At 41.9% G+C, this 26,572-nt stretch overlaps 2 protein-coding genes across 2 annotated transcripts; both read right to left on the bottom strand.

Moving 5' to 3' along the window:
- Positions 1 to 3,709: 3,709 nt before the first annotated feature.
- Positions 3,710 to 5,185, bottom strand: LOC148999387 (uncharacterized). The gene has a single exon (XM_089141199.1). The coding sequence runs from the start codon at positions 5,183 to 5,185 to the stop codon at positions 3,710 to 3,712; it is 1,476 nt and encodes a 491-aa protein (XP_088997325.1).
- A 1,768-nt stretch (positions 5,186 to 6,953) lies between these two features.
- LOC148999388 (uncharacterized) lies at positions 6,954 to 7,550 on the bottom strand. The gene has a single exon (XM_089141200.1). It carries the CDS (start codon positions 7,548 to 7,550, stop codon positions 6,954 to 6,956), a length of 597 nt encoding a protein of 198 aa, XP_088997326.1.
- Positions 7,551 to 26,572: the final 19,022 nt, after the last annotated feature.

Raw genomic sequence — 26,572 nt, forward strand, 5'->3', positions numbered from 1 at the left:
CTAGGAGAAACATCGTCGAGCTGAGGGATATGCAAGTGACGATGATAGTGACCAGACTAAGAGGTATAACTTGACCAGGGAGCGTCTGAAAGACCTTCACGAGCAATCTTTGGATGATGAGAGATTCGGTTCTAACAATAGTTCCACCGAAGATGATGATCCTCGGGTCCTTGAAGAGATTTGGGAGATGGCCTGTAAGGATAAGGAACAAGAAGCTGCTCGGGCACAAGCCGCTCAGGTTGCTCAGGATCAAGTAGGGGACATTCCTAGTGTTGAGTCTCGGGAAGGTCTTGAGCAAGCTTCTAGTTCTTCCTCTGCCACTACTTCTGATTCTTCCACTCCTTCTACCCAGAGTAGCCCTGAGGCCTAAGTCCACCACCACCTCTCGGGACCCTTCATCTTCGTCTCCCCCAGCTTTCCTAAGGACAGATGTTCCATCCACGTCCCAAGCCTCTGGTAGAAAAGCCCCACCTCGTCCGCCTTTCTAGCGTCCCAGTGGTTTTCGGGGAGCTATCCCTTGCAAGCCTGATAGGAAAACTTTAGACCTGCCTGCCTTGGCGTTGGCCTAGTCCCAGCCTTTAAGCCCTTGGCATGTTGACTTTGTTCAGAATACTTCGGGACTGGAGTTTTACCTTTGTTCCCTTTTTGCCGAGGACTTAGATAGGTTCAAATCCAATTTTAGTATACCCGAGGGATACCAAATTATACTCCCGACTGACAAACAAAGGGTGAACAGTCCCCCGAGGGGATTTTATCCCTTATATTATGATGCCTTCATCAGGGGACTGCGTCTCCCCTTACACTATCTCTTTGTTGATTTCTTAGGTCATTACGAGCTTAACCCGTCTAACTTGAGCCCGAACAGTTGGCGAATCATGATCAGGTTCGTTGGTTTCTATCATGCCTTAGGAGTTTTCCTGACCTTTGGCATGTTTCATCACTTTTATTCTTTGCATCCTTATACCCAGCGTGGCTGGTTCTTTCTTTCGAAGAGGGTTTCTTCTTCCTTCCAAGGAAATTTCATCTTGAAAGATTCTCTCCCGTCCACTACCAAGAAATGGAGGGAATTTTTTCTGTTCTTTAAGCCACCTGCTCCCGAGCCTTTCCTCACGCAGTTCCAGGAAGTGTCCAAGGAAGATATTGACCGTCTGAACTTTCCGGTTGACTTGGATCCTGAGGAAGAGGAAAGGGTTGGGATCATTAACCGAGTCGAGGATGACGAATCTGCAGTCCATGGGTATTCCATGGAATATGAGTCAGTCCTTCAGCAATGGGGTTTCTCCCTGGGTAAGTTTTTGTTTCTATTGCTTGCATTTGTATTCCCCTGTCTTGACTGATTATATTTCTTTGTTTTGCAATGGCCCAGAATATTTCCAATGACGATCTGTTGACTGCAACTCTCGAGGGAATGGACGAGGCTCGAAGGAGGAAACCTGTTACAACCACCAAGGCTTCTTCCTCTGGGGTCCTGAAAACAAAGGCTCCTGCTCAGGGCTCTGTCCCGGCTAAAGTTTATGTGGCCAAGGGCCAAACTTCTACGGCTGCTGGCCCAACCGGAACTAGAGAAGAGTCCCAAGAAGAAAGCACCTCCCTCGGGAGGTGAAAAAAGAAAAGCGGAGGTGGTTCCTCGTCCTTCCAAAGAAGGTTCGTATCTACGAACCCGAGCATGAAGTTGCGCCTTCAACTTCAGCTGGGAATCCCATCCTTAGCTCAGTCTTTTCTGACTTGGTGTACACCGAGCAGTGGTTGAACAATGCCACTGAAGATGCGGATTGGAGTACATGCTGAATCTTCCTAACCGCGAATTTTTTGATGAGGGATTTAGGTAATCGTTCTCCCGATTCTCTTCTCGTTCTCCTTCTCTTTTTATTCCATGTTGTCTAATGTTCCTTCTTCAGGTATGTGGCCGGGGCGGTCCATTTTTTTCCGAGTCCCTTCGTAGGGCTCTGGACCAGGCTAACCTGTTGGCGCTGGCCGAACAGCTTCATCAGCAAGCGAAAGTTCAGGCTGGTCAAGCGGTGACTCGGGCTGACCAGGCAGAGAAGAAGTTGGAGGAGGCCGAAGGGAAAATGGCCAAGTTGAAGAAGGAGAGGGATGACTTTTCCAAAAGCAAAGGCAAATACACTGGAAAAGTCAATGATCTTAAGAAGAAACTCGGGAAAGCTGTTGAGGACATGAGAGCTTCCGAGGCTCTTCTGGCCCAAGAAAGAAATGCGAATGCGGAGCTGAGGGATGAACTAGCTGAACTGAAGGCTTTGGGGGCACAATTCTTCAGGCGGAGGGTGTTAGATGATTACTTTGCCACCGAGGAATTCAAAAAATTATCAATGGCCATTGCCACTCCCGCTTTCAGAAGAGGATTGCGCATTGCCTTCAAGAAGACACTGCAGCAAACAGAGCTGGAGAAGCTTTTGGACCCTCAGTTGTACGATGAACTCAAGCTTCCTCAGCCAAAGGGTCTTCCCGAACTCGAATTCATCCCATTCCCTGATGCTACCAACTACATCGATCCTCCTCCTCAACTCCATCCCGTAGAGGAAGTGGAAGAGGAAAAAGTGAGAAGAAGAAGAAGCAGAGGATGAGGAAGAGGCTGAAGGGGAGTTGGAGGAAGAAGCTGAAGATGATGGCCCAGAAAAATCCTTCGTTGAGGAAGAAGTCATTCCCCGACTGACACCATTGCTGACACTCAAGTGTCCAATGAAGGTTTGGTTGAACCTAATGCTGAAGAGAATCCTCCCGCAATCCCCTCCTTGAAGATTGATTGAGAAGCTCGGGATCTTAAAGCTTTTTGTATTCCGAATCATATATTCAAATAGTGCTTTTGATCCCGAACCATGTAATCCTTTTGTGAATGAATTTTTGACTAAGTGTTTTGCTATTATTGCCTTCGTAGTTTGTTATTTAATGACCGGGAATGCTTCATGCTTAAGCCCTTTAAAAGGCGCAACAAGACCGGAATGGACCCGAATTACTTGATAACTTTTGAAAAAGTGCTAAGTCCTTTAAAAAGGCGCAAGACATTCGGGACGGTCTCGAATCTCTGTAAGAGCTTTTAGTCAAAATACCAAGTCCTTTAAAAGGCGCGAGTCGTCGGGGCGCATCCGAATAATGCAAACCCTTAGATAAAGGTGTCAAAAATAAACGGGAAGGACCCGAAAATGTTTATCTTTTAGGAAAAAGATGCAAGTCCTTAATAAAGGTGCAAATTGACTGGGACGTACCTGAATCTTATTTTATAAAAAGTGCTAGTCCTTAGAAAAAGGCGCAAAATGAACCGGGAAGGACCCGAAAATGTCTTTCTCCCTTTTTTGAAAAAGGTACAGAGCTATTGATAGAACTTTCTCAAGTTGGTGGAGTTCCATGACCGATCAATCGGCTTTCCAATTACTGAGTCTTTCAGTCGGTATGCTCCCGGTCTTGTTTCTTTGTCAACCAGGTAAGGTCCCTCCCATGTTGGAGTTAACTTTCCTTGATTCTTTGGATCGGAAGCCCCAATTCTTCTCAGTACCAAATCTCCCGATCTATATCTTTTGACTCTTGACTCGGGAGTTGTAGTGTTGAGCTACTCTTTTTTGGTACAACTGATTTCTTTGTTGTGCCTTCATTCAGGTTTCTTGCAAGAGGTATAAGTTTTCCCTTAGGCCCTGGTCATTTTGATGTTCATCAAAGTTGTTATAACGTAATGACCCGGCCAATACCTCCATGGGAGCTAAGGCTTCGGTTCCATACGCAAGGCATAATGGAGTTTCTCCAGTCGGGGTTCGCGTGGTCGTCCTGTACGACACAGAACACTCGGGAGTTCCTCGACCCATTGTGCCCGATTATCCTCTAGTCTCTTCTTAATCCCGTCCAGAAGTGTTCTGTTGGTGACTTCCACCTGTCCATTGCTTTGAGGGTAAGCAACTGAGGCGAACCGATGTTCAATGTGATATCTTTTGCAAAAAGATTTGAATCCCGCTCCCTCGAATTGTTTTCCATTGTCCGTTACGAGGATTCGGGGTATCCCAAACCTGTAAATGACTTTTTCTTCAAAAAATTTCTCCATTTGCTTTTCTGTGATGGAAGACAACGGTTCAGCCTCGACCCACTTCATAAAGTAGTCTATGGCAACCACAAGGTACTCCCGACTTCTTGAAGCCTTCGGTAACTTCCCGACTAGATCCATTCCCCACATTGCGAATGGTGTCGGGCTAGAGACGGGCATCATGGGAACTGCTGGCACCTTTGGAAAGTTGGCGTGCTTTTGGCATTGCTCACATTTGCGAACATACTCAATAGCATCTTTTTGTACAGTTGGCCAAAATATGCCCGAGCGCAACACCTTTTGTGCCAAAGCCTTTCCACCCATGTGTGTGCCGCAAATACCTTCATGAATTTCTGCTAGAGCATAGCTGGCCCGGGAAGGGCCAACACATCTCAAGAGTGGTTCAGTGAAGGACCTTCTGTATAGTTGGTCCTCGATGATGGTGAACCGAGCCGCCTGGTTTCTAGTTCTTTTGGCTTCTTTTGGATCAGTCGGGAGGATATTATCCCGAAGGTATTCTACCAAGGGAGTTGTCCAGTCGGGCTCGCTACTGATCTCAAAAGTTTCTATCTCTTGTGTACTCGGGCTATTTAGCTCTTCGATATAAATTGCCGAGTCTAAATTTTTGTAATTTGCCAAAGATAGCCGGGAGAGTTCATCTGCCTTCTCATTCTCCTTTCTGGGTATCTGTTGGAAAGTTACCCGATCAAAATAAATCTGAAGCTGTTCAACCTTTGCCAAATACTTGGCCATTCTTTCATCCTTCGCATTGTACTCTCCCTTGATTTGATTGACAACAAGTTGGGAATCACTTCTTACTTCTAATTCCCAGACCCTGAGTGCGCAGGCCACTCGTAAGCCTTCTATAACAGCTTCATACTCGACTTCATTGTTGGATGCCAGGAAATTAAATCTCAAAGCATAGTTGATCGTGAAGTCCTCGAGACTGCTGAGTGTCAAGCCTGCTCCTGATCCAGAGGCACTACTCGAGCCATCGACATGTAAAATCCACAAGTCCGATGTTTCATTAGTAGCTGCTTGACTCTCATTCCGTGGTAGGGTGCCTTCTACAATGAAATCGGCCAAAACCTGAGCTTTTATGGCAATCCTCGGTTTGAACTCGATCTGGTACTCGCTAAGCTCCACCGCCCACCCGACCATCCTTCCAGCCACATCAGGTCTTTGAAGTATTTTCTTTAGTGGGAAGTTGGTTGGGACTATTATTGGGTGTGCTTGAAAATAGGGTCTTAGCTTTCGTGATGCCACCAGAAGAGCTAAAGCCTAATTGTCAACGTCCGAGTACCTTGCCTCAGCATCTATGAGTACATGACTCACATAATAGACCGGGTTCTGGATTGTCTCCCCTTTCACCAGTACAACGCTGACTGCAGTTAGTGAAATGGCAAGATAAACTATAAGAGGTTCTCTGGTCACTGGTCGGGCCAAGACAGGTGTCATCCCGAGTGACATTTTTAGTTGTTCAAATGCCTGTTGGCATTCTTCCATCCAAGTGATGGCCCCCGAACTAGGTGTAGCCTTCAATGCTTTGAAAAAAGAATTGCATTTTTCCCCGGCTCGGGAAATGAACCGGTTTAATGCTACTACCCTTCCGGTCAAGCATTGGATCTCCTTCACTGTGATGGGCGGTTTCATCTCGATCAGTGCCTGGATCTTCTCCGGGTTGGCTTCAATTCCCCTTTGGGAAACCATGAAGCCGAGGAACTTCCCAAAAGAAACTCCGAAGGCACATTTCTCGGGGTTCAGACGCATTTGGTACATTCTCAGTACGTCAAAGGTTTCTTCAAGGTTGCCAAATGCTTTGCCCGAACCAAGCTCTTCACGAGCATGTCATCAACGTAGACTTCCATGTTTATCCCGATCTGTTGTTGGAAAATTTTGTTGACAGCTCTTTGATAAGTAGCTCCCGCATTCTTTAAACCGAATGGCATCACACGGTAGTAATAACTCTCCCGATCAGTCATGAATGATTTATGCTTCTCATCCTCCCGACTCATCAAGATCTAGTTGTACCCCGAATATGAGTCCATAAAACTAAGGACTTCATGCCCCGCAGTCGCATCAATCAGGAAATCAATCCTCGGGAGAGGGTAACAATCCTTCGGGCAGGCTTTATTTAAATCCGTGTAGTCGGTACACATTCTCCACTTCCCGTTCGCCTTTTTGACCATCACTACGTTGGCCAGCCAGGTGGGGCATTCTATCGGTTCTATGAAACCCGACTTCTCCATTTTTTCAACTTCGACTCTGATCACTTCATGCTTTTTGATTGCGAAGTTTCTCCATCTTTGGATGACCCGGGTGGCATCCTTTTGGATCCAGAGCTTATGCTCTGCTACCCTGCCTGTCTATCCCGGGCATGTCGCTTGCTGACCATGCAAAAATATCTGCGTTGTCATACAGGAACTGTGTGAGCTCCTTTTTAAATTCGTCTGGTTGCTCTCGATCCGATGAATGTCCCTTGCTTGGGTTGAGACTGGCTGAGTTGAATTCTCTCCAGTTTTTCTACCGGTTCCGCCCTTTGCATGCTTTCTTCATCTCGATCATCATGAACTTCGATCGTCAAAGCGGTTCCCGAACTCTCAGACCTCCGTTTTTCCTTCAAGTAGTTGGCGTAGCATTGCCAGGAGGTAGACTGATCCGCGCAGCATTCTCCTACTCCTGCGTCAATCGGGAACTTCAATTTCATGTGCGTGCGGGGATACCAACCCGTGCCTCAAGTGCATTGAGTGTTGGTCATCTCAGGATTACATTGTTCGTTGACAAGTCCTTCACAACCATAAAGTTGACTCGAACTAGCGTGTCTCGGGGTGACTTCCCGATCTTGAGATCCAAGTGGATCGTTCCTTCGGCTACTGCCAAGGATCCTGCAAAACCATACAAGGGGGTTGATGAAGGGGTCAGTAAATCATCAGCCAATTTGAGTCTTTTGAAAGCCTCTTAAGAGATCTGGTTGACGGATGACCCCTGTATCAACCAGGACCCGGTGAACCTCCCGACTAGCGATTTTGACCTTGATGATAATCGCATCATCGTGCGGCGCTATAACTCCGCTTAGATCCTCGTCTGTAGAGGTTATTGGTTCCGGGCATGTCGGATTTGGCCTCTTTTTGGGTAGGTGAACAGCTCCCACGAACCGTGCTTTTTGCTTCGCCTTCCTGATTGATTCTATAGTCGGGCCTCCCATGATCGCGTAGACAGGCGTTTCCTCCCAATCCCCTTTTTCTTTTCCCTTATCAGCCTTTTTGGCGGCTTCTTTCGGGCTAGATGATCGGGCTCTCTTTCTGGGTTCTGGCGAACCAGTATGGGTCTTTCCCGATTCACGAACATACTGACCAAGTTTACCTTGTTGGATTAATTTCTCGATTTCTGATTTCAGAATTCGACAATTATCCGTGTGGTGTCCATAGTCTTTATGGAAACGACAATATTTTGTCATGTCCCGATCCTCTGGAAGAGAGTGTAGCTTCCTGGGCCACCTCAAAGATTTCTTGTCCCAGATATTCATCAGAATCTTTGATGGTTTTGCGTTGAGGGGAGTGTAATTCACCCGTCCCTGATCACGCTTTCACTTATTTCTTGATCCCTGATTTTTGTCATTCGGGGAATTCTTATCTGTATCCCGATCAGATCTTTTGTCTTGATCGGCTTTTACCCAAGTGTTTATTACTTCGTGAACGCTGGCTTGCTTCTGGCACTTATGTAATAGTGTACCGTAAGTTTTTGGCTTATCTATTAACAAGACTTCCAAAAGTCTTTGATGAGTGATCCCACTCCAAAGTGTGTTGTACGCCACTTGATCATCAAGATCCTCGATCTCAATGGCAACTTCATTGAATCGTTTCAAGAAATCCCGAATTGATTTGTTTCTTCCCTGTCGTATGGCGAATAAGCTGTCGGATGTCTTCTTACTCCTAATGGCACTTCAAATCGGGATATGAACTTCCGGGCAAGTTCCCGAAAGTTGTTGATGGATCCCGGTTGTAGGTTGCTGAACCACTTGATGGCTGGTCCTTTGAGTGAAGCCGGGAATGTTTTGCAAAGTAATTCATCCTCCCGACCAAGTATAGTCATTGATTTGAAGTAGCTGATATGCTCCTTTGGGTTTGTCTTTCCCTCGAACGGGGTAAAGGTAGGCATGATGAAATTTTAAGGAAGAGGCATGTTCATAATCTCATCTGAGAAAGGTTCTCGGTCAACCACGTCCAAATCTTCATCGTGGTCCCGATCTTCCAGCTTCCGCTCGACCGCTGCCACTCTCCTTCGGAGTCGATTTTGCCTAGCCCCATCTTCATCAGATTCAGCGGCCTCCTCCCTCCGGGAGTGTGTTTGGGTCACAGACACCCTCAAATGTGAAGGCTGAGAAAGACTTTCTCCTTGGTCCTCGATCTCCTCTGGGGTAGGGATCCCGTCTTAGATGGTACCGAAATACGATCCAAGGCACTGATCCTAGTCCCGTTCGGTGTTGTTTGGCGACTATCCCGATCAGGATGGGTCACCCCTCGTCCCTCGGTTTGCCTACCTCTCAGGACACCCCTTCTTTGTCGGGATCCTCTTACCGTCTGGAAGGCTCTCAGCAACCTTTCCGCCTGAGTGTTACGTCTCGGTCCTTGCTCGACTCCAATTTGATGGACCAAGTTACGCAACACTCCTTGCATCTCGAGTATGCCTTTTCTTATTTCATCCACATCTGCCACTGTAGCATGGCCTTGGGGACCCTTGGATGTTCCTTCGTTGTTTGGGTCCTCTAGAACCAGGTTGTCCTGAAGAGGATCCTGTTCTACTTAGGTTGAGGGATCAACCCCATCTTCTAAAATTGTTCGATCATCCCCGTTAGTTTCCTGCCGGGAACGTCCGTTTACTAATCTCACCATGACTTCGGAACTTGTCGTTCCCACAGACGGCGCCAAACTGATGCATCTTAGTTAAACTTCTGGATCTGATTGAGCCTCCTCTCATATTCGGGACGATGAGCCTTGCAAGAAAGATAAGATGCGGGCCGGCTTGTGTGCCGGGCAACCGCCTCCGATGGCAAAGTCAGATAAAGAACAGAGTGAGGTCTCGTGCAAAAGCTACACAAGATTATACTCAGAGTGTATTGGATGCTTACCGGAGAGGTATGTCCCCTATCTTATACTGTTGATGTTACCTTATATGCATTTGGTAAGTCTATCCGACAGGGGCTATCATATCTCCTGAGATTATGCCTTCCTGTTATTAATCCCGTGCAATCGCCGATGGAGTTGACTTTCTTAATAGAAAAAAGGTTGCTATATTAGTCGAGTGTTCATCATGCCTCTATCAGTTCAGTCGGTTATGATCCCGATTGAGTGTGAAGCCCTAACCGGGTATAACCCGATGGGCTAGGAAACCCGTTCCATGAGATGACCGACCGGATGTGGAGACCCGTCCGGGTCTACCCCGGTTGGGTATGAAACTTCCGTATCAGTTGGTGTATTACCGACAATATTCTTCTTTATCAAGAGTTAATGTAAGGTTACTGTCACCCCCCCCCCCCGCCGCCGGTATAGGAGCCGCCCGACAACCCATGGTTGTAATTCCATAGTCACGAGATCCAAGTTCACATTATCAATAATAATAAATATATATAGCACCCAAATCAATGAACATGAATAAATCCAATAGTTAAATATAGAGGATAAAAGGTACCAAAAATCCCATGAAATAGTATTGGATGAAATTAAGGGATAAATCAAAGGAATATATCAAATGTATAAATCAACGGAAGTTAAAGGAAACATCAAAGTTATGTCTTGTTATTCGCCTTCTCCTTTAAAGGGTACTCTATCTCATAATTCTCAATCTACGGAATCATAAGACCCTTTTTCATAGATTTGTGCAGACGACGGACAACCTAGGCCTCTCTTCCCGTCAATAGGTGCCATAGGAGCACTCCATGCAACCGTAGAAAGCTTCATGTTGTGCAGCACTAGATCCCATTGCTGCCTCTAGTACCTCTTCAGAGGCGTTCTCCCCCTCATGGAACTTCTCTTGTTTCTTTGTAGTCATTTGAAGAAAAGAGACATAATCCACAAAAATGAGTTCTAATGAATTCAGTAAGGCAACAATCCCATACACGCTTCAATATTGCAATCACATGATAAGCAATGATGAAACAATGGTATGTTGAAATATGGATGCGTCTAGTAGCTAACCATACAAGTTTCTAGTCAAGGAGACATGTTTTAAGATATAACACCAACCCTCCTCTATATCGGTCCCACCCGCCGGTATCGGTCCCACCTGACAACCCATAAGGGCGATCCACAATCAAAAGATCCACAATTTAGTCATCAATAATAATAAATACACAAAGCAAAAGCAAAATCAAGAGTAAGGAATGGTTCAATAATTAATGCAAAAACAAAGTGTCCAAAATCCAGTGAAATGTAATAAATGTAATTTAAGGAATGAATCAAAGGGAAATGTATCCAAAAGAATGTTTCCAATCAAGCAAAGAAAATTTCAAAGTTGAATTATCCTTCTTGTCTTTCTCAAGACTAGCACAACTCTCCTCTAATATCTCGATAAAGGTTGTCATAAAACCCTCTCTCATCGATCTATCCAAATGACAAACCACTTGGTGCTCTTGTGGTCAACAAGTGCCATAAGAGCACTCCATGCACCCGCAGGAGGCTTCATGTCGTGCAGCATCAATTCCCATTTGATGTCTCCATAATCTCTTCATTTGAGTTTTCCCATACATATAGAACTTCTCCCACATCTGTATAGTCATATGAAGAAAATAGAGATAATCCACAAAGAATGAGTTCTAACGAATTCAGTAAGACAATAATCCCATATACACATCAACATCTCATACACAACAACAATAATAATGAAAATATGATATGTAGCAGTATGGAGGCATCTATCAGCTGACCATGCAAATCTCTAATAAGTCAGACATGCTTTAAAATATAACACCAGCCCTCCTCTTGGTAGGTCTTGTCACTTTGATCCCTCACGGACTGACTACCTCTGTTGGGATCCTAAGCAAAGGGGTACGGTCCTTGTCAATCAACCTTGGCTAGGGTTTAGGTCCACACTCTCTCACCACAACCATTGGCGCATGTTAGGATTTCTAACCCAATGCAAGGTCCTACGGTAACATATTACATGTGTTCCAAATACCTCCTATGGCACCAACCAATTCGGTTCAGTATCCTTCTCCACCTAGGAATGAGAATCCTCACTAATTGGTTACCTATATTGGACTCCATTCCCTATCCCTATGGTCATCCACATATTGTTGGGGCTAGTGCTCTTATGTCCCCTCACGACTCCCAAGCCGCTTATTGGCGCCCATGAGCCCAATCCTAATATATGCAACCCCACCATTGCATGATCAACAGTGGACCACTAAATATCCGCATGAATTGGTTACCGTTGTAGGATGAAACAAGTCACATCACCGATATCACGGGTCATTCGGCTTTAATACCCCCTACTGAAAGGGTAGTAACATGTATTGGTACATAACCATACAGGCTAGACCTCCAAGGTATGGAATCCAACAACCATGATAGTGTTAGGGGCATCATAAAATAGTGTCCCATACCATAGTCCTTGATATCCCAAGCTAGGAATACCTTGCAAGGATAACCCTCAATCATAGTCGCACCAAACACATCATTACACATCAAGTATAAATTAAATATATTTAACATCATCCATAACATGTCATCATCAAACAATCATATTTAGCTATTGTTACAACAAGTTATAAGACTACATACATGTTCAAAGTGATAGGAAATTCATCATAACATATGTCAATCATATATGCAATTGTAACCTTACATGTCTTGGTGGAAATATCATGGAAAAGCATATTAAGTCTCTCAAATTACCACTCCCATAGATCTCAGAGATCACCTAGATTAGGGTTAAAAAGTTTCATTAAGGGCTAAGATCCAAACGAAGCAAAACAATACTAACATCACCACTGTGACCCAGTCAGTCACTTGGGGCAATTGGTTGGATCAATTGACTGCCCTGAGCAACTACCCCTCTCTTGGGTAGAATTCCAAATCCAAAATTCAGACTTTTAATCACCCATCCTCAATCTGTTTTTGGGGTGATTCAAATATGAATTTCATCCTTGGGACTCCAGAGAGGTCACTACACACCAGATCACAGAAGAGAAAGATCTAAAATCCAACCTCATCTTATTCGACAAATCAGGCCTTGATCCAAAAATAGGAATCCATCTTCGGCCGTGATCTTGTCGAGATCATTGATGGTAAGGATTCTAAACACTCCAACTCACTACCACAGAATTTTAGAGGGAGGAACAATTCTCTAACAATATAGATTTCAAGTAGAATGAGAGTGTGCCTAACTAACCTCTAAGAGATATGAAAGTCAAAGCAAGATTCAAGCCTTCTTTGTGAATTGAGGGTTCTTTGTCACACCCCACCCAGCCGGATCCGGTCATACCTAAATACCTGTGGGGGTGATACACCGCAAGATATAGGTTCAGTGACAATTCCATACTATACATGATAAAGTAAAATTAAATGGACAGGAAAATAAACAAGTTCAAGTATTTAACTATCAAGAATGAAAAGAAAGGATTACAATATCCAAAATCTCCAATCAAAACTAAACACCAGAGTTCTAAGAATTGAAAGAATATTTAAATTTGCAATGAAAAATCCTTTAAGGAAACTCTTAAGGAAAAAAAATTCCATAAGAGCAATCCTGGCATGAACATGAAGCGTCATGTGCTTCCACTTTTTTTTTGACTACGCCCTCCTGGTAGCCATTCATCAAAGGATCCTCAACATAGCAGGGGTCCTCATAACTTGTAGAGCAGTCTAAAGAAAAAAACAAAATAAAGGAATGAGTTCATAGAACTTAGTGAGGTAACTAACATTCACATCATATATTCATCCAATTTTCATGTCATAATTCATAAGACAATCATGTATTTAATAATATAAATAATCAAATGCATGGTGATGATAAGAGGTTCCTAACTCTATAATGTAGTCTCTAAAGTAGACATGCATTAAATCATACACCAGTTTTCCTTGGGCGGTCCCTCACGGCACTAAAGCACATTTGTTGGGTTTTTTGCTGCTATTGGGTAAAGTCTTATCGAGCCATGGTTGGGGATTAAGTCACCACTCTCTCACATCATCATTGGTATAAGATCTGGTGCATGTCAAGGATAAACTTAAGCCCAGTGCAAAGTCATACGGTCTCGTATTACATATGGTCCAAATATCTCCCCTCACGCCTAGTGCTCTGTTGGTTCAATACCTTCCCACCTATGAATGGAATCCTCAATGGGAGGCATCTGTTGGATCTCATTCCTTAACACAGCGGTCATCCACATATAATGGACAGGATGCTCTCCATGTCCTCTCACGGGTTGGTTACCAGTCTTGAGCGCTCAAGAGCCCTTATCTATTACATCCAACCCTACTTCTCTATGATGATAGTGGGCTTGCTTGATATACAAGACCAGCTGCTAGCATCATGGGTTAACCAACTTCAATACCCCTACCAGAAGGGTAGTAGTACTCATACTAGCCCAACACTTCTAGACACCTATCAATAATGCAATTGGATTTAATGGCACCACATATGATTACTAGGGTAATGGGTGAACCCACAACCCTAGTGGAAAATACAAGGTAAAGAGAATTATAATATTCCTCCTCTCCCTTCACATACATTTACATTCCATCCTCATAACAATAGTAATAGATTTAAAGGCAAAGGGCAACATCAGAAACAATAGCTTTACCTTCCTTTCCTGCAAAGTCACACCCAAGCATAGTATGATAAATAGAAATTACAGCAATTTATATTTAACAAAAGGCATTAAAATAACAACAATTAATTAAATATAATGTGGTTAGTTATTCATCACCTTCCAACTAGATTCCTTTCTCCAAAGATCAGAAATTCCCTCCCACAAGAAGATGACAAAAATAATTAAAACCAACCATGCAAGAGGATTAACAAAAATAAAGTAGAGGTTAATTTGGGTTTAGAAAAATATCTCAAAATTTTCCCACACCCAAACTAAAAACTAGATTTTAACTCGCCTTTTTAACCTAAATTGGCTAAAAGTTATAATTTAGTCATCGATTTGAAGTCAAAATGAAATGAAACCTTGGGAAAGTTTAATTGGCAATGGAAAGATCATAAGGGTGTCCTCAATTTTATCCAATTTTATCTAGATCAAAAAGGCCCAAATTGGCTCTCCTAAATCACTCGTGGGCGACTCAGAGAGTCAAAATGCAAAAATCTTCGCAATGGATCGCACCATTATCTCTTATACTAGAAAGGAATAATAAAACAAGAAATCAAGGGTAACAATAACTCTAGCATGCTCCCACAACCACAATTCCACCAATAAAGAGAAGAGAAGAGAAGAGAAGTTCCTACAAGATTGTGTTTAAGGAGAAGGATTAAAGAAATCTAACTTTTCCTAATGTTTTTGTGAAGATCCGAATCGCAAAACACTCGAAAGGATGGACCCACTCTACTCCTTGGTTTCTCCTCTTCCTGCAGCCTCAACCTCGTTCTAGCATAAAAAATGTGGTAGGAGGTGAGTTAAAACATAAAATAGGATTTAAAAACCCTGAATTCTGTTTTTGCCCCGAAACAGAAAATGGGGTGGGGGATTGGTTCACCCAACCGAAAAGTCCATGGTTGGACCCCAAACAGACTCTGACTTTGGTGATTTTTGACTTGTTGGAAAGGTCTTTCAACAATCTTCAATTTGATACCTTATTCACATCAATCGAATTCCCCATCGTCGATCTACGAACGTGACAAAATTGCCTTTCAACACCATCGTGATTACTCTTCTCTCTTCTTTTAAACTCCATAAGAGTTATCAAATCATCACTAGGTTCATCCATGATCATTGGGTCCTCTTCTGAACCTTTGAGCTTTACTCGAATGGTCCATAGTTGTTACAAACTCGAGGCTCGGGTTCGCGGTCCTAAAATCATGGGCTAACTGGTTAGAAATCCGAGAGATTTCACATCCTTCACCACCAACCACGTGTACATAGTCTCCCCTCAATCCACAATAGCTTCTACGAATATAATAATGCAAATTAGGTTGTGAATGACTATTTATAGAGGGCCAAGGGGAAAATAGGGTTCAAAACCAGTAACCAGACCGACCAGTCGCTTGGGGTGGTTGGGTGCTTTGTTCTCCCGGTTGATCCCCAACACCAATCTAGCTTAAACCTACATGTGGGGAGCTCTTACCTTGATCTCAAATATCTTCAAACTCGAGTTGTCTCATGCTGGAAATCCATCTACCCAGTCCATCCGGGTTTTCACTGGATCTTCTTTAGGTTCCTAGTAAGGTAGGTTTTTCACTAGCTATATCCAGATCCACGGACTCAAGGTCTAGATCATGGGTGGTCATTCCTATACTAATCATTTGCAATTCACTGTGAAGATAAGTCCTTCGAGTAGTGGATTGTTGTTGGAAGAGTTGGGCAAGAGCATCCCATAGATCCTTCATTGTTTGAAGGCCAAGAATATGAGAAGAAAGAGACAATGTGAGGTGTTATTTATGCATGCTAGAACAAAATGGTTATTCTTTCTCTAGGTTTGAAATGCTGGATTCGGCGTTTGAGTTTCTCCAGTCGTAACAGTTTGATTTAGCATTGATCCAATACCATCAAGATGATGCATAAGATCACAGGTAATAAAAATGGATTCTAATTGTTCTTTCCACATGAGATAATTTGTTCCATCAAGCTTGACAGAAATAAGGTTGGTGAGATTGGTAATGGGGAATGGCATGTTAGCAATGGCCATTGAAGATGTAGTGTTTTTTGGGGGGGGAAAATCTCAAAACCATGGCTCTAATACCATGAAACAATGGAGAGAAGAACTCTGATTTTTGATAAATACGTTGCTTACCAAGATAGGTAAGTCTTGTATATCTATTTACAATAGAATTTAGTTGAGAGAATATTTAAATTTGAATTTAAAAATTGAATTAAAAAACTGAGAGATTTGTTATGGTCTTTCGCTTATACATTGCAAACTCTTTTCAGTTCTTTCTTGGAGCAATTAGGCCTTTCTATTAATCAAGGGAAGTCCACCATTTTCTTTGCATATATCCATGACAATATAAAGGATCTTTTCTTTAATTCACTAAGTTTTGCAATGGGCTTCGTTCTAGTGTGGTATCTTGGAATTCCCTTGACTTTGGAAAGATTGCTAGTGGCGGATTGTTTCAGTTTGATCACTAAAGTGAAAGCAAACTCAAACCATGTTGTTTGTTGGAAGGTTGGCGCTGATTCACTTGGTGGTTATGGGAATCATTGACTATTGGGTTAGTGTCTTCAAATTTCCCTCATGGATCATTTAACACTCGGAGAGACTTATTAAAAAAAAGAAGTTCTAGTTTAGAGCCACGGACATATTGGTTCGGATAAGGTGGCCTAGAAATTGGTGTGCTCTCCAAAAGATGAAGGGGTTCTTGATCTTTATAGTCTTGCAGATTGGAAGTGCTTATGTGTCACTTGTGGGTCTTGGTGTCAACAAAAGAAATCCCGTTAGTTGCAATTTGGGTATAAAAGTAGTGGTTAAAGGACCACTCCATATAGTCTCTCCCAACCTCGACGAATTGGTTCTCCTCTTTTAAGGCTATTATGAGTCCCTGTCTGAAGACTATCTCTTGTGTGACATATATGATACACGATGGGAAGTCAAACCTACTAGGTTGCTCGAAGGGGTATTGACAAAATGATGGTTTGTTTCTCTTTAGTGCAATGGGGGATGGATCTCTTCATGAAAGTTAATGATCTTGTTGAAGAGGGTGGCATATGGGTTAACTCCCAAGCCAGTTCTGCGCTACAACTCTGATGGAGCGAGATATCTTCCTTCAGTGTTTGCAATGTTGATGGAAGATACCGCAATACTCTAGATTATCACCTCTAATGAGCAATTCTCTATCATTCAAGAGGAGTAACTCCAAAGAGTGGCCTAGACTCCGAGTAGTCTGGGCTTCGAAGGTACATTTACACTTCTCTCTCATCTCGTGGTTGGTTTTGCATGTTAAGATTTCCACCAAGTTGGAGATTGATAAATTGGGGTGTCTACATTCATCCAATATGTGTGCTCTATGTAAAGAAGGGAGTATGGTTATGAACACCTAGTTTTTGTTGTGGCTTTTCTGAAGAGGTGTGGTTAGTTGTCCTAAGGCAAAATTGCCATCCTAATCACTTTATTGGATCTCGAAGAAGGAAGGAAGTAATAAAGTGGGTAGCCAAACACTTCAACAACGGAAGTATGAAACCTTTCTCAATCCCCACCAACCTTCTTACTAACGACGAAGCTAGAATCCAACACTTCCACATACAATCTATCCACTTGGCTGCTTCTTTATGTTGTTTGAACTTCGAGCAACATTTTTGTCCAAGACTATAGTGGATGGTTCTCTTCGATTATGGACTATCATCCTACAGTTAATAATTCTCTAATAGGATCAAAAATGTCGATGAGAGAGGTGACCAAGGCATCGGGTGAACATGCCTGCTCCATCTTTTGAAGGAAATCGTGGTCTCCAGAGAAGGGGGGGGGGTTTAAAGGAAGTACTTGGGTTATAGGGTCTTATGGGTTTCTAAGTAGGGTGAAAATAGGGGTTTCATCCTAGCCTTCAGATCAACATATTGCAAGTGGCGCCCTCTCAGACCTCATTGGGCACTCCTTGAGAGATATTATCCTTGGAAATGAGTTGGATCCAAGAACCATCGGGTTTAATTAAGGAAAATGCAAGTCCACCATGAGGAGAGAAGATGGCAAGCTTGCATCACAAAATAAGGCCATGTCAGAACCGATTTGACTAGCTATTGCAATGTTCTCGCCCAATGTCCCCGCATGACATGAAATAAAGACCTAGAGCCTCTTATCGATGCAACACATGGTTGTAAGCATATTTAAAGAGGATCGATACTCACTGCTAGCACGTTGAGAAGTGCAAATGACTTCCATCAGTGGGGTCTGTGAATGGCTAAGCAACAGCCTACAAAGCCAAATATGCCATAATACAAAGGAGATGCCGATCTGCAAGTCATGAGCCTCCATTTTTTCCAAGCTTCAAAACTACTTCCACACTTCAATGGAGGCTGCAAAAGAAGAAGGTGGAGAACCATTAGGTGGAGAGATGCCAAGGCCGCATCCATACCAAATTAGGCAAGCATATTCACAACCTAGGATAATATGACCAACAATTTCTTCCTCATTGCACTGAGCAAAATAGGAAAGACCAAAGAACTTTCAAAAATAATGGGTATGGAAAGACCAAAGAACTTTCCAAAATAAAGGATCCACATGCGAAAGTGATACACGAGAAGAAGAAGATTTCTACCGCCGCTGCTCATCCTCTGTTCAGCATATGATAACAATTCTTCCTAGAGAAACTCCCATTTCTTGCCATGCACCAATGAAGGGTATTATCAAGGTGAATGTGGTGATGAAGAAAATAGGTGATCCACACCATATTATCCGGATCAATAAATTGTACAACCAACAACAGACTAGGAGAAGTAAGAGGTCTCACCGGCTCTTTACCTATCTCTGCTGGCACCTAATTAGCACACCATGGGTTATTCTGGTTAGCCACAACCCACTTGCCATCCTAGGCCCTTAATTAAAGCATCCTTACCCCCACATGACCTCCATACCCACTAGATCCATGGCCCATTTGCACATCTAGGAAAGAGGTTATTGGAAAGTGAACTAATTCAATAAAGGTTGCTAGCAGAGAGTTCGATCAGACCATATATGATAGGTTGTCTTGCATAACATTGTTTGGTTATGGAGTGTTGAGTTTCAGAAACCTAGTTTGTAACGCACTCTTCATGGTGACATTGTGAGTCCTAGTCCACTCTATCCTTTAACCTATCCTATACTAGACTGCCCAATCTAGTGCCCATACACCAAATTGGCCTCCATTAAGCACATAACATACCCCCATGCTTTCGTAGTCGTCATCATCGACGTTTCTCACTCTAGGCAACTCACACTCTGGCGGTAGGTAGCCCTCTCCAAGTGGCTACACTCTACTCCCTCAATTTTTTTGGGTGGCGGGTAGCCCTTCCTTGGTAGCTTTCACTTTGCTCCAGGTAACCCTCCTCCTCCTTCCTTCCGAGATTCAAACCCCTGACACGATGCCAACTCTGTAACCAAATGTTATGTAACTGACTAGTGCACCAAAATGCTCCAAAGTTGATGGAACAAGCTGAGTCATGCCCTTTAACTTATCCCATACTAAGTTGGCCAATCTAGTGCCCATACACCAAGTTGGACCCCATTAGGCACATAATATGAGCGTGAAATCCCACCTAACCCTAACCTAGACACCTTGTTTGTTTTGGATGAAGAAGTGTAGTGATTGATTTTTGACCTAGAAGTTGGACCTTGAGTTCAGTGTTGATAGCTTTGGAAGGTCCTAGGAAGTCAGGCCAGACCTTTCCCTAAGTTGGTTGAAGGCCGAAGTGTTGGTATTGGCCCTGGAGATCAAAAATTCAGCAAGCTAGAAAAGGGGGACATCAATACCATCGACCAAAGGAAATTTTGGATTTTGGATCCCCTATATATTGCAACTTCAGTCTAAACCTAAATATTTTGCCTCTCAATTATTGGAGAACGTGGGAAGAACCCTAGAGCCTCCTCCTCAAGCCAAGGAAGATCCCCAAGCATTCAACCAAGAATTTCCTCTTTGATTTCCTTCTTCAAGGTTAGTGTTCAATCTCCTTCTTCTCGATCTCCTCTCTCTACTGTTTTTTCTTGTTGTTTTGATTATAAGGAAGGTTATGACCCAACCTCTTATCTCCTTTGTCTTTAGAGTGAACCACATTCACTCTATGTTCTCCCTTGAAGTTATATGGTGTTTCTCCATGTATTTGATCTAGTATTGATAGCATGATCTACTTATAATGTAGTTTTCTATTCTAATATGTGTTAGACCTCTCTCTTATTAGTTTTCTATCCATAATCTACTATTTTCTATCCTTTTGGATGAGTCCCCTTTCATTCAAGCCTTTCCGTGATGATCCGTGGTTTTAGCCTAATAGTTGTTTTATTAGAATTCTATTCCATTTACCTTATTAGATGGTTAAACCTTCATAGATAGTCTTACAAAGTTGTTTTAGAATTTTCCTGTTAATTTTGGAGTGTTTCGATATGTTTTGGCGGGTTTCCAATAAAAAATTGGAGATTTTGTTCGTACACTGTCTACTTGGTCAATACCATAAACCAAGGACCATCGACCAAGCAAGTTGCTGACAGCAGAATTCCATGTTTTGTCTCCGTTTCGACTCCGATCTTTTAGATTTGCTTCTTAATGGTCTATACATGTTTGTTTAAGCTTGTTTAGGTGATTTTGGATTTGTTCTTTGATCTCTCACTTGAAGGTTATAGATTCGCAATTCGAGGTGAGTATGTTCACTCACAATATGCATATTTACGTGCTTGATGTGTTATGATTCGAATGCATGATTTAGCTACTATTGTTTTACTTACTTTTGTAATTACAGTAGCATGTTCATATTGTGATTTGCATATTGAAATTGATTATTGAATGATGTGAATGTGATTTGGAATATGATGTGATATGTGTGGAATCATGCTATGATGTGAATGCCTAGGTTGTAGTTGTGGAATGGGGAATGCCCTTTTGGCATTTCTATCTCTAGACACCAGTGGAGGTGGTATGGGATGCTTTCCTATGGTGCCCCTTAGCGCTTTCCTATGATGTGAATGTGATTTGGACTATGATGTGATATGTGTGGAATCATGCTATGATGTGAATGCCTAGGTTGTAGTTGTGGAATGGGGAATGCCCTTTTGGCATTTCTGTCTTTGGACACCAATGGAGGTGGTATGGGACACTTTCCTATGGTGCCCCTTAGCGCTTTCCTTGACTCTTAGTTGGCATACCTAAGATTGGTCTAGAAGTGTTTGGCTGGGTAAATCCTTCTCATATCTGACCCTATCATAAGGGGAATTGAGACCGAGTGACCTGTGGTAGCAATGGGGATTTGTGGGCGCTCAAGACTGGTAACCAACCTGTGAGAGGACATGAATCACATTGTGGAGGCCATTCATTGGTAGGGTTGCAGTAGTAGACTTGGGCTCATGGGTGCTTAAGACTGGTAATCAACCCATGAGAGGACATGAAAGATTCCCGTTTACTATTTGTGGATAACCAATAGGGTTAAGAGTCTACGTAGTCGGGAAGGAGATGGTGACTCTAGGGGGAAGGGTATCGGAAAGGATAATGGGAAGTGAGGAATGGAAGTATCTAACCCTAAGTAGATGTGACTCAGTAGATGACCTGCATTAGGCTAAGATTAACCCTGAACACGCGCCAATACTCAGACCAATGGTGATGTAAGAGAGTGGTGACCTAAACCCTAGCCATGGAATGTCCAAAAAGGATGTAGGACCCAATTACCAACAGAGAACCCAAGATATTGGAAGGTTGAGGGAGAGTGATTTGAGACCTACCCAGAGGAGTATGGTGCTATGACTTAAAGCGTGTTTGCCAATAGAGACCAGCATATATAGAGTTAGAAGCAACTTATATTCATTGTCTCATATCATTGCATTTATGTTTGCTATGGATTGTGTGAAGATGTTTATTGTGATTGAACTACTTGCTAAGTTCTTTTGAGCTTACCCTTTGGGGGACATGTTTTTAGATGATTTTGCAGGAACGAAAGGGACCCCGTGCTTCGGTACAGAGGAGCCTTCCCTACATGGTTCAACTTTGAAAATCATTGGAGAGTGGTGTGACTGACGGTTTGGCTCCGGCCGCGCCGCCGCGCGGGCGAGCAAGGACCCGAGCGAGCCACCAGGGAAAAAGAAGCGGATGAAAGAGCGAAAGCGCCAACGAGTATGCACGGATTTCGACAACATCCCCATTCCTAACCCAAAGTTGCTGTTGTTAGATGTGACAATAAAAACACTGACATGAAAACACTTTGAATACAATAACTGAAATTCAAGGCACAACAAACAATGTTTTGGATTAATTCTTGCAAAAAAAATAGGCTTGACTAGGGGTGGCAATTTGGCCTTCATGGCTCAAACCCACATGACCCATTTTGAGCTCAAACAAAATTTGGGCTTGAAATTTTAGCCTGGAGGAGGTCAAGATTAGGCCAAGATGGCCTTGATTATGGTAAAAGCGGAGGTAGGGTTGGATGTGCCTACCGCCTTGTAGTTTATTTGGGTAAAACTAGGGCAATAATATGGAATAATGTATTGTTTTCTTCTTTCGTGGTTAGGGTTAGATGTAGGGTCAAAGCCAAGAAGGTCAATGTTAAATGACTAACTAACCCAAACCTATATGGCTAAAGCTAGGCTAAGACAGTTAGGGCCAATATTAGGGCTTTAAAAGACTACCTCAACCTAACCCCATTGCACCCCTATAGTCTTGATTGATTTCATTTTTAGGTTTGTCTAATGTGGACATTAAGTCGTAATCTTCGTAGAATGACAAACTAATTCAATGTTAATCTAAATTTGCTAAGAAGCATGAGCTTTTATGTAGTTTGTCGGAGAACAATAGGAGCAATTAAATATGTGAATTAGTTAGGGGTTGTATGCTCACGTTTCTGTTTCGTTTCCTTGTTTTTAGGTAAGAAATAGTTTTTCCTGTTTCTATGCATTTTCACTATTTTTTTTACTATTTATCACTTAAAAAAAAAGAATAATAAATGGAAAAGGGAAGGAACTTTTTAGTTTTTTGGGTTTCAAAAATGAAGGTTATGTTTTGACGTAAAAAAGACAAATGTCCCATTAGAAGATTAATTCTTTGCCTTTTCAAGATAATTTTTTTTTAAATTGCATACACATGATCTGGGGATGTTTCTGTTTTAAAAATGCAAAAAGGTACAAAAAAACAAGAGACAACATTGTTTCCCTCTTTTTTTGCCTGATATGAAAGAAAGAAAAGTATATTATATTAGAACAATCATTTACACAAAATGCTTATTGTGAAGCACAACCCTGTTGTGAAACCTGTTTCTATCCAAGACAAGGAGTTGAGTTAAAAAATTTACAGGTGAGGGAGGCCTGGTTACAAAATATTACATTATCAAGTGGGTTGGTTATATATACACAACATAGGAACTAGGTTATATATAAACCACATAGGAACTAGGTTATATATAAACAACATAGGAACTAAGTGTAACGCCCACAGGTAGATGGGATGGTAAGAAGCATATTCCAGTCCGCGAAAATGGAAATAACCATCTGAAATCTAAAACCCAGATCAACAGCCGAATAAACTCCTTATAAAGCCTGCCCTAGTATGTCCAAAATCTGATCTGAATCAGGATGTCCCTGCCTGAGCAAAAGTGCCTTCACCATCACTTGCTTGACAAAAACTCCACGTGCCTGCTGCGGTGAGATGGCTGCAATGATCAAAGTAGGGGAAATGAGTAATCTCCATGGAGGGATCCTAGATATAGAAAAATATCCAAGACACTACTGCTGTAATTGATTAGAAGGATTAATATGATGCTGTGCAGAATATTGGGTAGACCAGAATAAGATGGTATTCAGTTCTAAAAAAGAACCCTGTTCCTTGTCTACCATATGTAATAACAAAAGATAGAAATCAGATTAAACACCCAGTTCAATATGCCCCTGTTCCATCTAAAAAAAAAAAACAGATCACCCAACAAGGCGCGACCCTCAGTTTAAGACCGGGGGGAAACCATCACGCTGAAAAAAGACTGAACGAGTTCTTAGATGATTACAACAGGTATAAAACCTCAACACACAAATCTAAAACAAAGAGAGCAGACAGAGCCTCAGTTATAAGACCTGAGGGGCCTGCAGTCCAGATATGTTTAGACCATTCACAGCTGAAAAAAGACATGCCAAATGGTTTCTTCATGATGATTACATGATATACAAGTGGAGTTGATATTAAACCATTCAGCCAAGTAGGCCCTAACAGGTAAACCTAAATGAACATTTCACCAAAAGAATAAGGGAATTTTCACTGTCACCCCCTGAGTTATTCAATTTATTAGACAGACTTCCTATTACTAACACCCTTAGTGACAGTTAGTTTTTACTTACCTATTTCCAATGTTACCCTCACATCCTAAGTTTAAAAACACTATTCATGATGCATATCATCCAAACTTTGGGAGGATTTATGATTAGGAGAGAAAGTAGTCACAGACGATAGAGGGAGATAAAAAAACAAGTCGAACGTCGGTTTTTCGTTCAAGGTTATTGTTGTCATTTTGAAATATTTAATTTTCTTACGTCAGATATTAATTGTGATTTCCTAACGGCAGGGGGTACCTTGATATACTTTTACCTTATAGGGGGTCTAATTGTTAAATTAGATAACTAAAGGGGTGGCATTAATTTTAGGGGTTAACTCAGGGTGACACTGAAAATTCCCCAGAAAATAACTTGAACCTAGGAAGGCTCTTAATTTTCCAATACCTGCGAACATGAGAGCTAGCAGAGTCTTGTTCTTGAATTTAAAATTAGCTGCAGATTTGGTGGTGAATTTGCCATCATTAGACTGGAAAATTTTCCAAGAGTCCACATTCTAAGAAATGCTAAAAGAGCAAAAATTTTCAGCAAAATGCACTGAAAGTGCCAGGGATATTGAATACTTATTCCAGCAGCTACGTGTAATAAAACCAGAAACCAAAACTGGGATAGTTGGTTTTTGGAGTTGAGGAGGAGTTGATCCATGGAGAATATTGGGTACCAACAGGTCATTCCAGAAAAAGGAAGAAGAACCATTTCTCACTACTCGAATAATCCCATCCTTAAAAAGAGGAGATACACAAATGAGAACCCCTTTTTAATTGGGTCTTAGGCTTGAGGAAAGAGAAATAGGGAAATATGATTTAGGGTTGGAAATGAGTCTCCAAGATTGTTTTAGCATCTGAGCTGCATTATGAGTGTGGGTTTTACAAAACTGAATCCCCCTTGCCCAGTAGGTAACAAGCCTTCCCCAGCTGATGAGAGGATAATTAGATTAATTACCTGAATTAGCATTTCAGAAATGAATAGAGATTGAATCCAATTTTTGGCATATCTGTATCTAACCCAATCTACCCATTACATTGTTGCCAAACTTGGAGGATCACTCCTTACATTATTAAATATGTTCCCTTCAAGCTTTTTTATCTGGGGTAAAATTTTCCTCCAAGTTACTCATTCATCAAACCACAAGATTTCCCCCAAAACTGTCCCTTCCAAAATTTTCCTTTTATATAACAGTTCCATAACAACTTTTCCTACAAGGACGTATTTGACTCCAAACACCTCGTATGCCCTTTCAAAACCTTCATCAGGGATACCCATAAAACCACAAGTCAAACAGTGAGAACCTCTTTTGAGATTCTCACTAATATTCACCCCTGGAGACTATCAAACTGAAATATCAAGAAACTTTCGACCCATTTGAGTTGACTCTGATCAAAATCTTGGATGAACTAGTGCCTAGTTGATCCTATTCAATCTAGGGCTAAAAGGCTGTCCCAGTTGCAAAAGAACCAAGAAAATTTACAAAGTAATGCTTAACCCATGACTTCAATAGATTGAACCTACTGTGCAACAAGAATCCACACAGATCTGCCCATCAAAAACTTTGTTCTGCCTCCTAACTTCTGTTTGCTTCAACAATCATATATAGTTTCTGGCATAGATAAGAATTTATGTTCACATTTAAAGGCATAAATCAATCATCTTTATTAGAACGAACTTTTCAATAAATGAAAATAAAGAACAAAGATGACTCTAGCAACATTGGACTGGGATGAGAAATATTAAGTAATAGGTAACATCTGCACAGAATCATCTACCTCTTTCATGATCACCATTGAGGGGCCCTTTCTTGAATTGCACTCTTAAGCTGTTTTATGTCTCTGAAAAGAAAGGAGGCTGGAATACAGAAAAAGCACCATTCTTGTCATGGATGCCTTTTATGGTTTAGGGAGACTACTAACAGCTACACCACCCAATGCTTTTTGGATCAAGTATAAGATGTCCATAACCTGCAAAGAAGCATCCCTAGCCCCTTAAAAAGATATCATTGGTGGGAGAAAACAAAAATTTGTGATGTCTTATATATGAGTATGTTGGCCTCTTTGTAAAGGAAGAGCTATCATTTCATGAATTTTGCATAGATATGGTGCAAAATAAAAGAAGACTGAAGATGCTTTAGGTAAAAATGCTGATGGTAAATGATAAAGAACAAACTGGAAGACCTAAAAAGTGGGTAGGAAGTAAGAATACAAGAATAGTTAAGGTTTTATTAATTGCTTTCCATATCAGCTTTTACTTGTTTATTTTTTATTTTTATCTTTATCTCGAACAGACCTGATGTTTGCCAATCCAGCTTATCTCTAACCTTGGAGCATAGTTCAATGTTGGATATTTTGGCCAGGCCAAAAGGAGATGCTATGTCAAAATGAGAAAAAGGATGCAGTATTTCAAAAATATTGGCCATATTTGAAAT

The sequence above is a fragment of the Hakea prostrata genome, unplaced genomic scaffold, assembly GCF_041222555.1.
Source record: "Hakea prostrata isolate BN-2017 unplaced genomic scaffold, UWA_Hpros_2 contig_12, whole genome shotgun sequence".
In the NCBI taxonomy this organism is placed as follows: Eukaryota; Viridiplantae; Streptophyta; class Magnoliopsida; order Proteales; family Proteaceae; genus Hakea; species Hakea prostrata.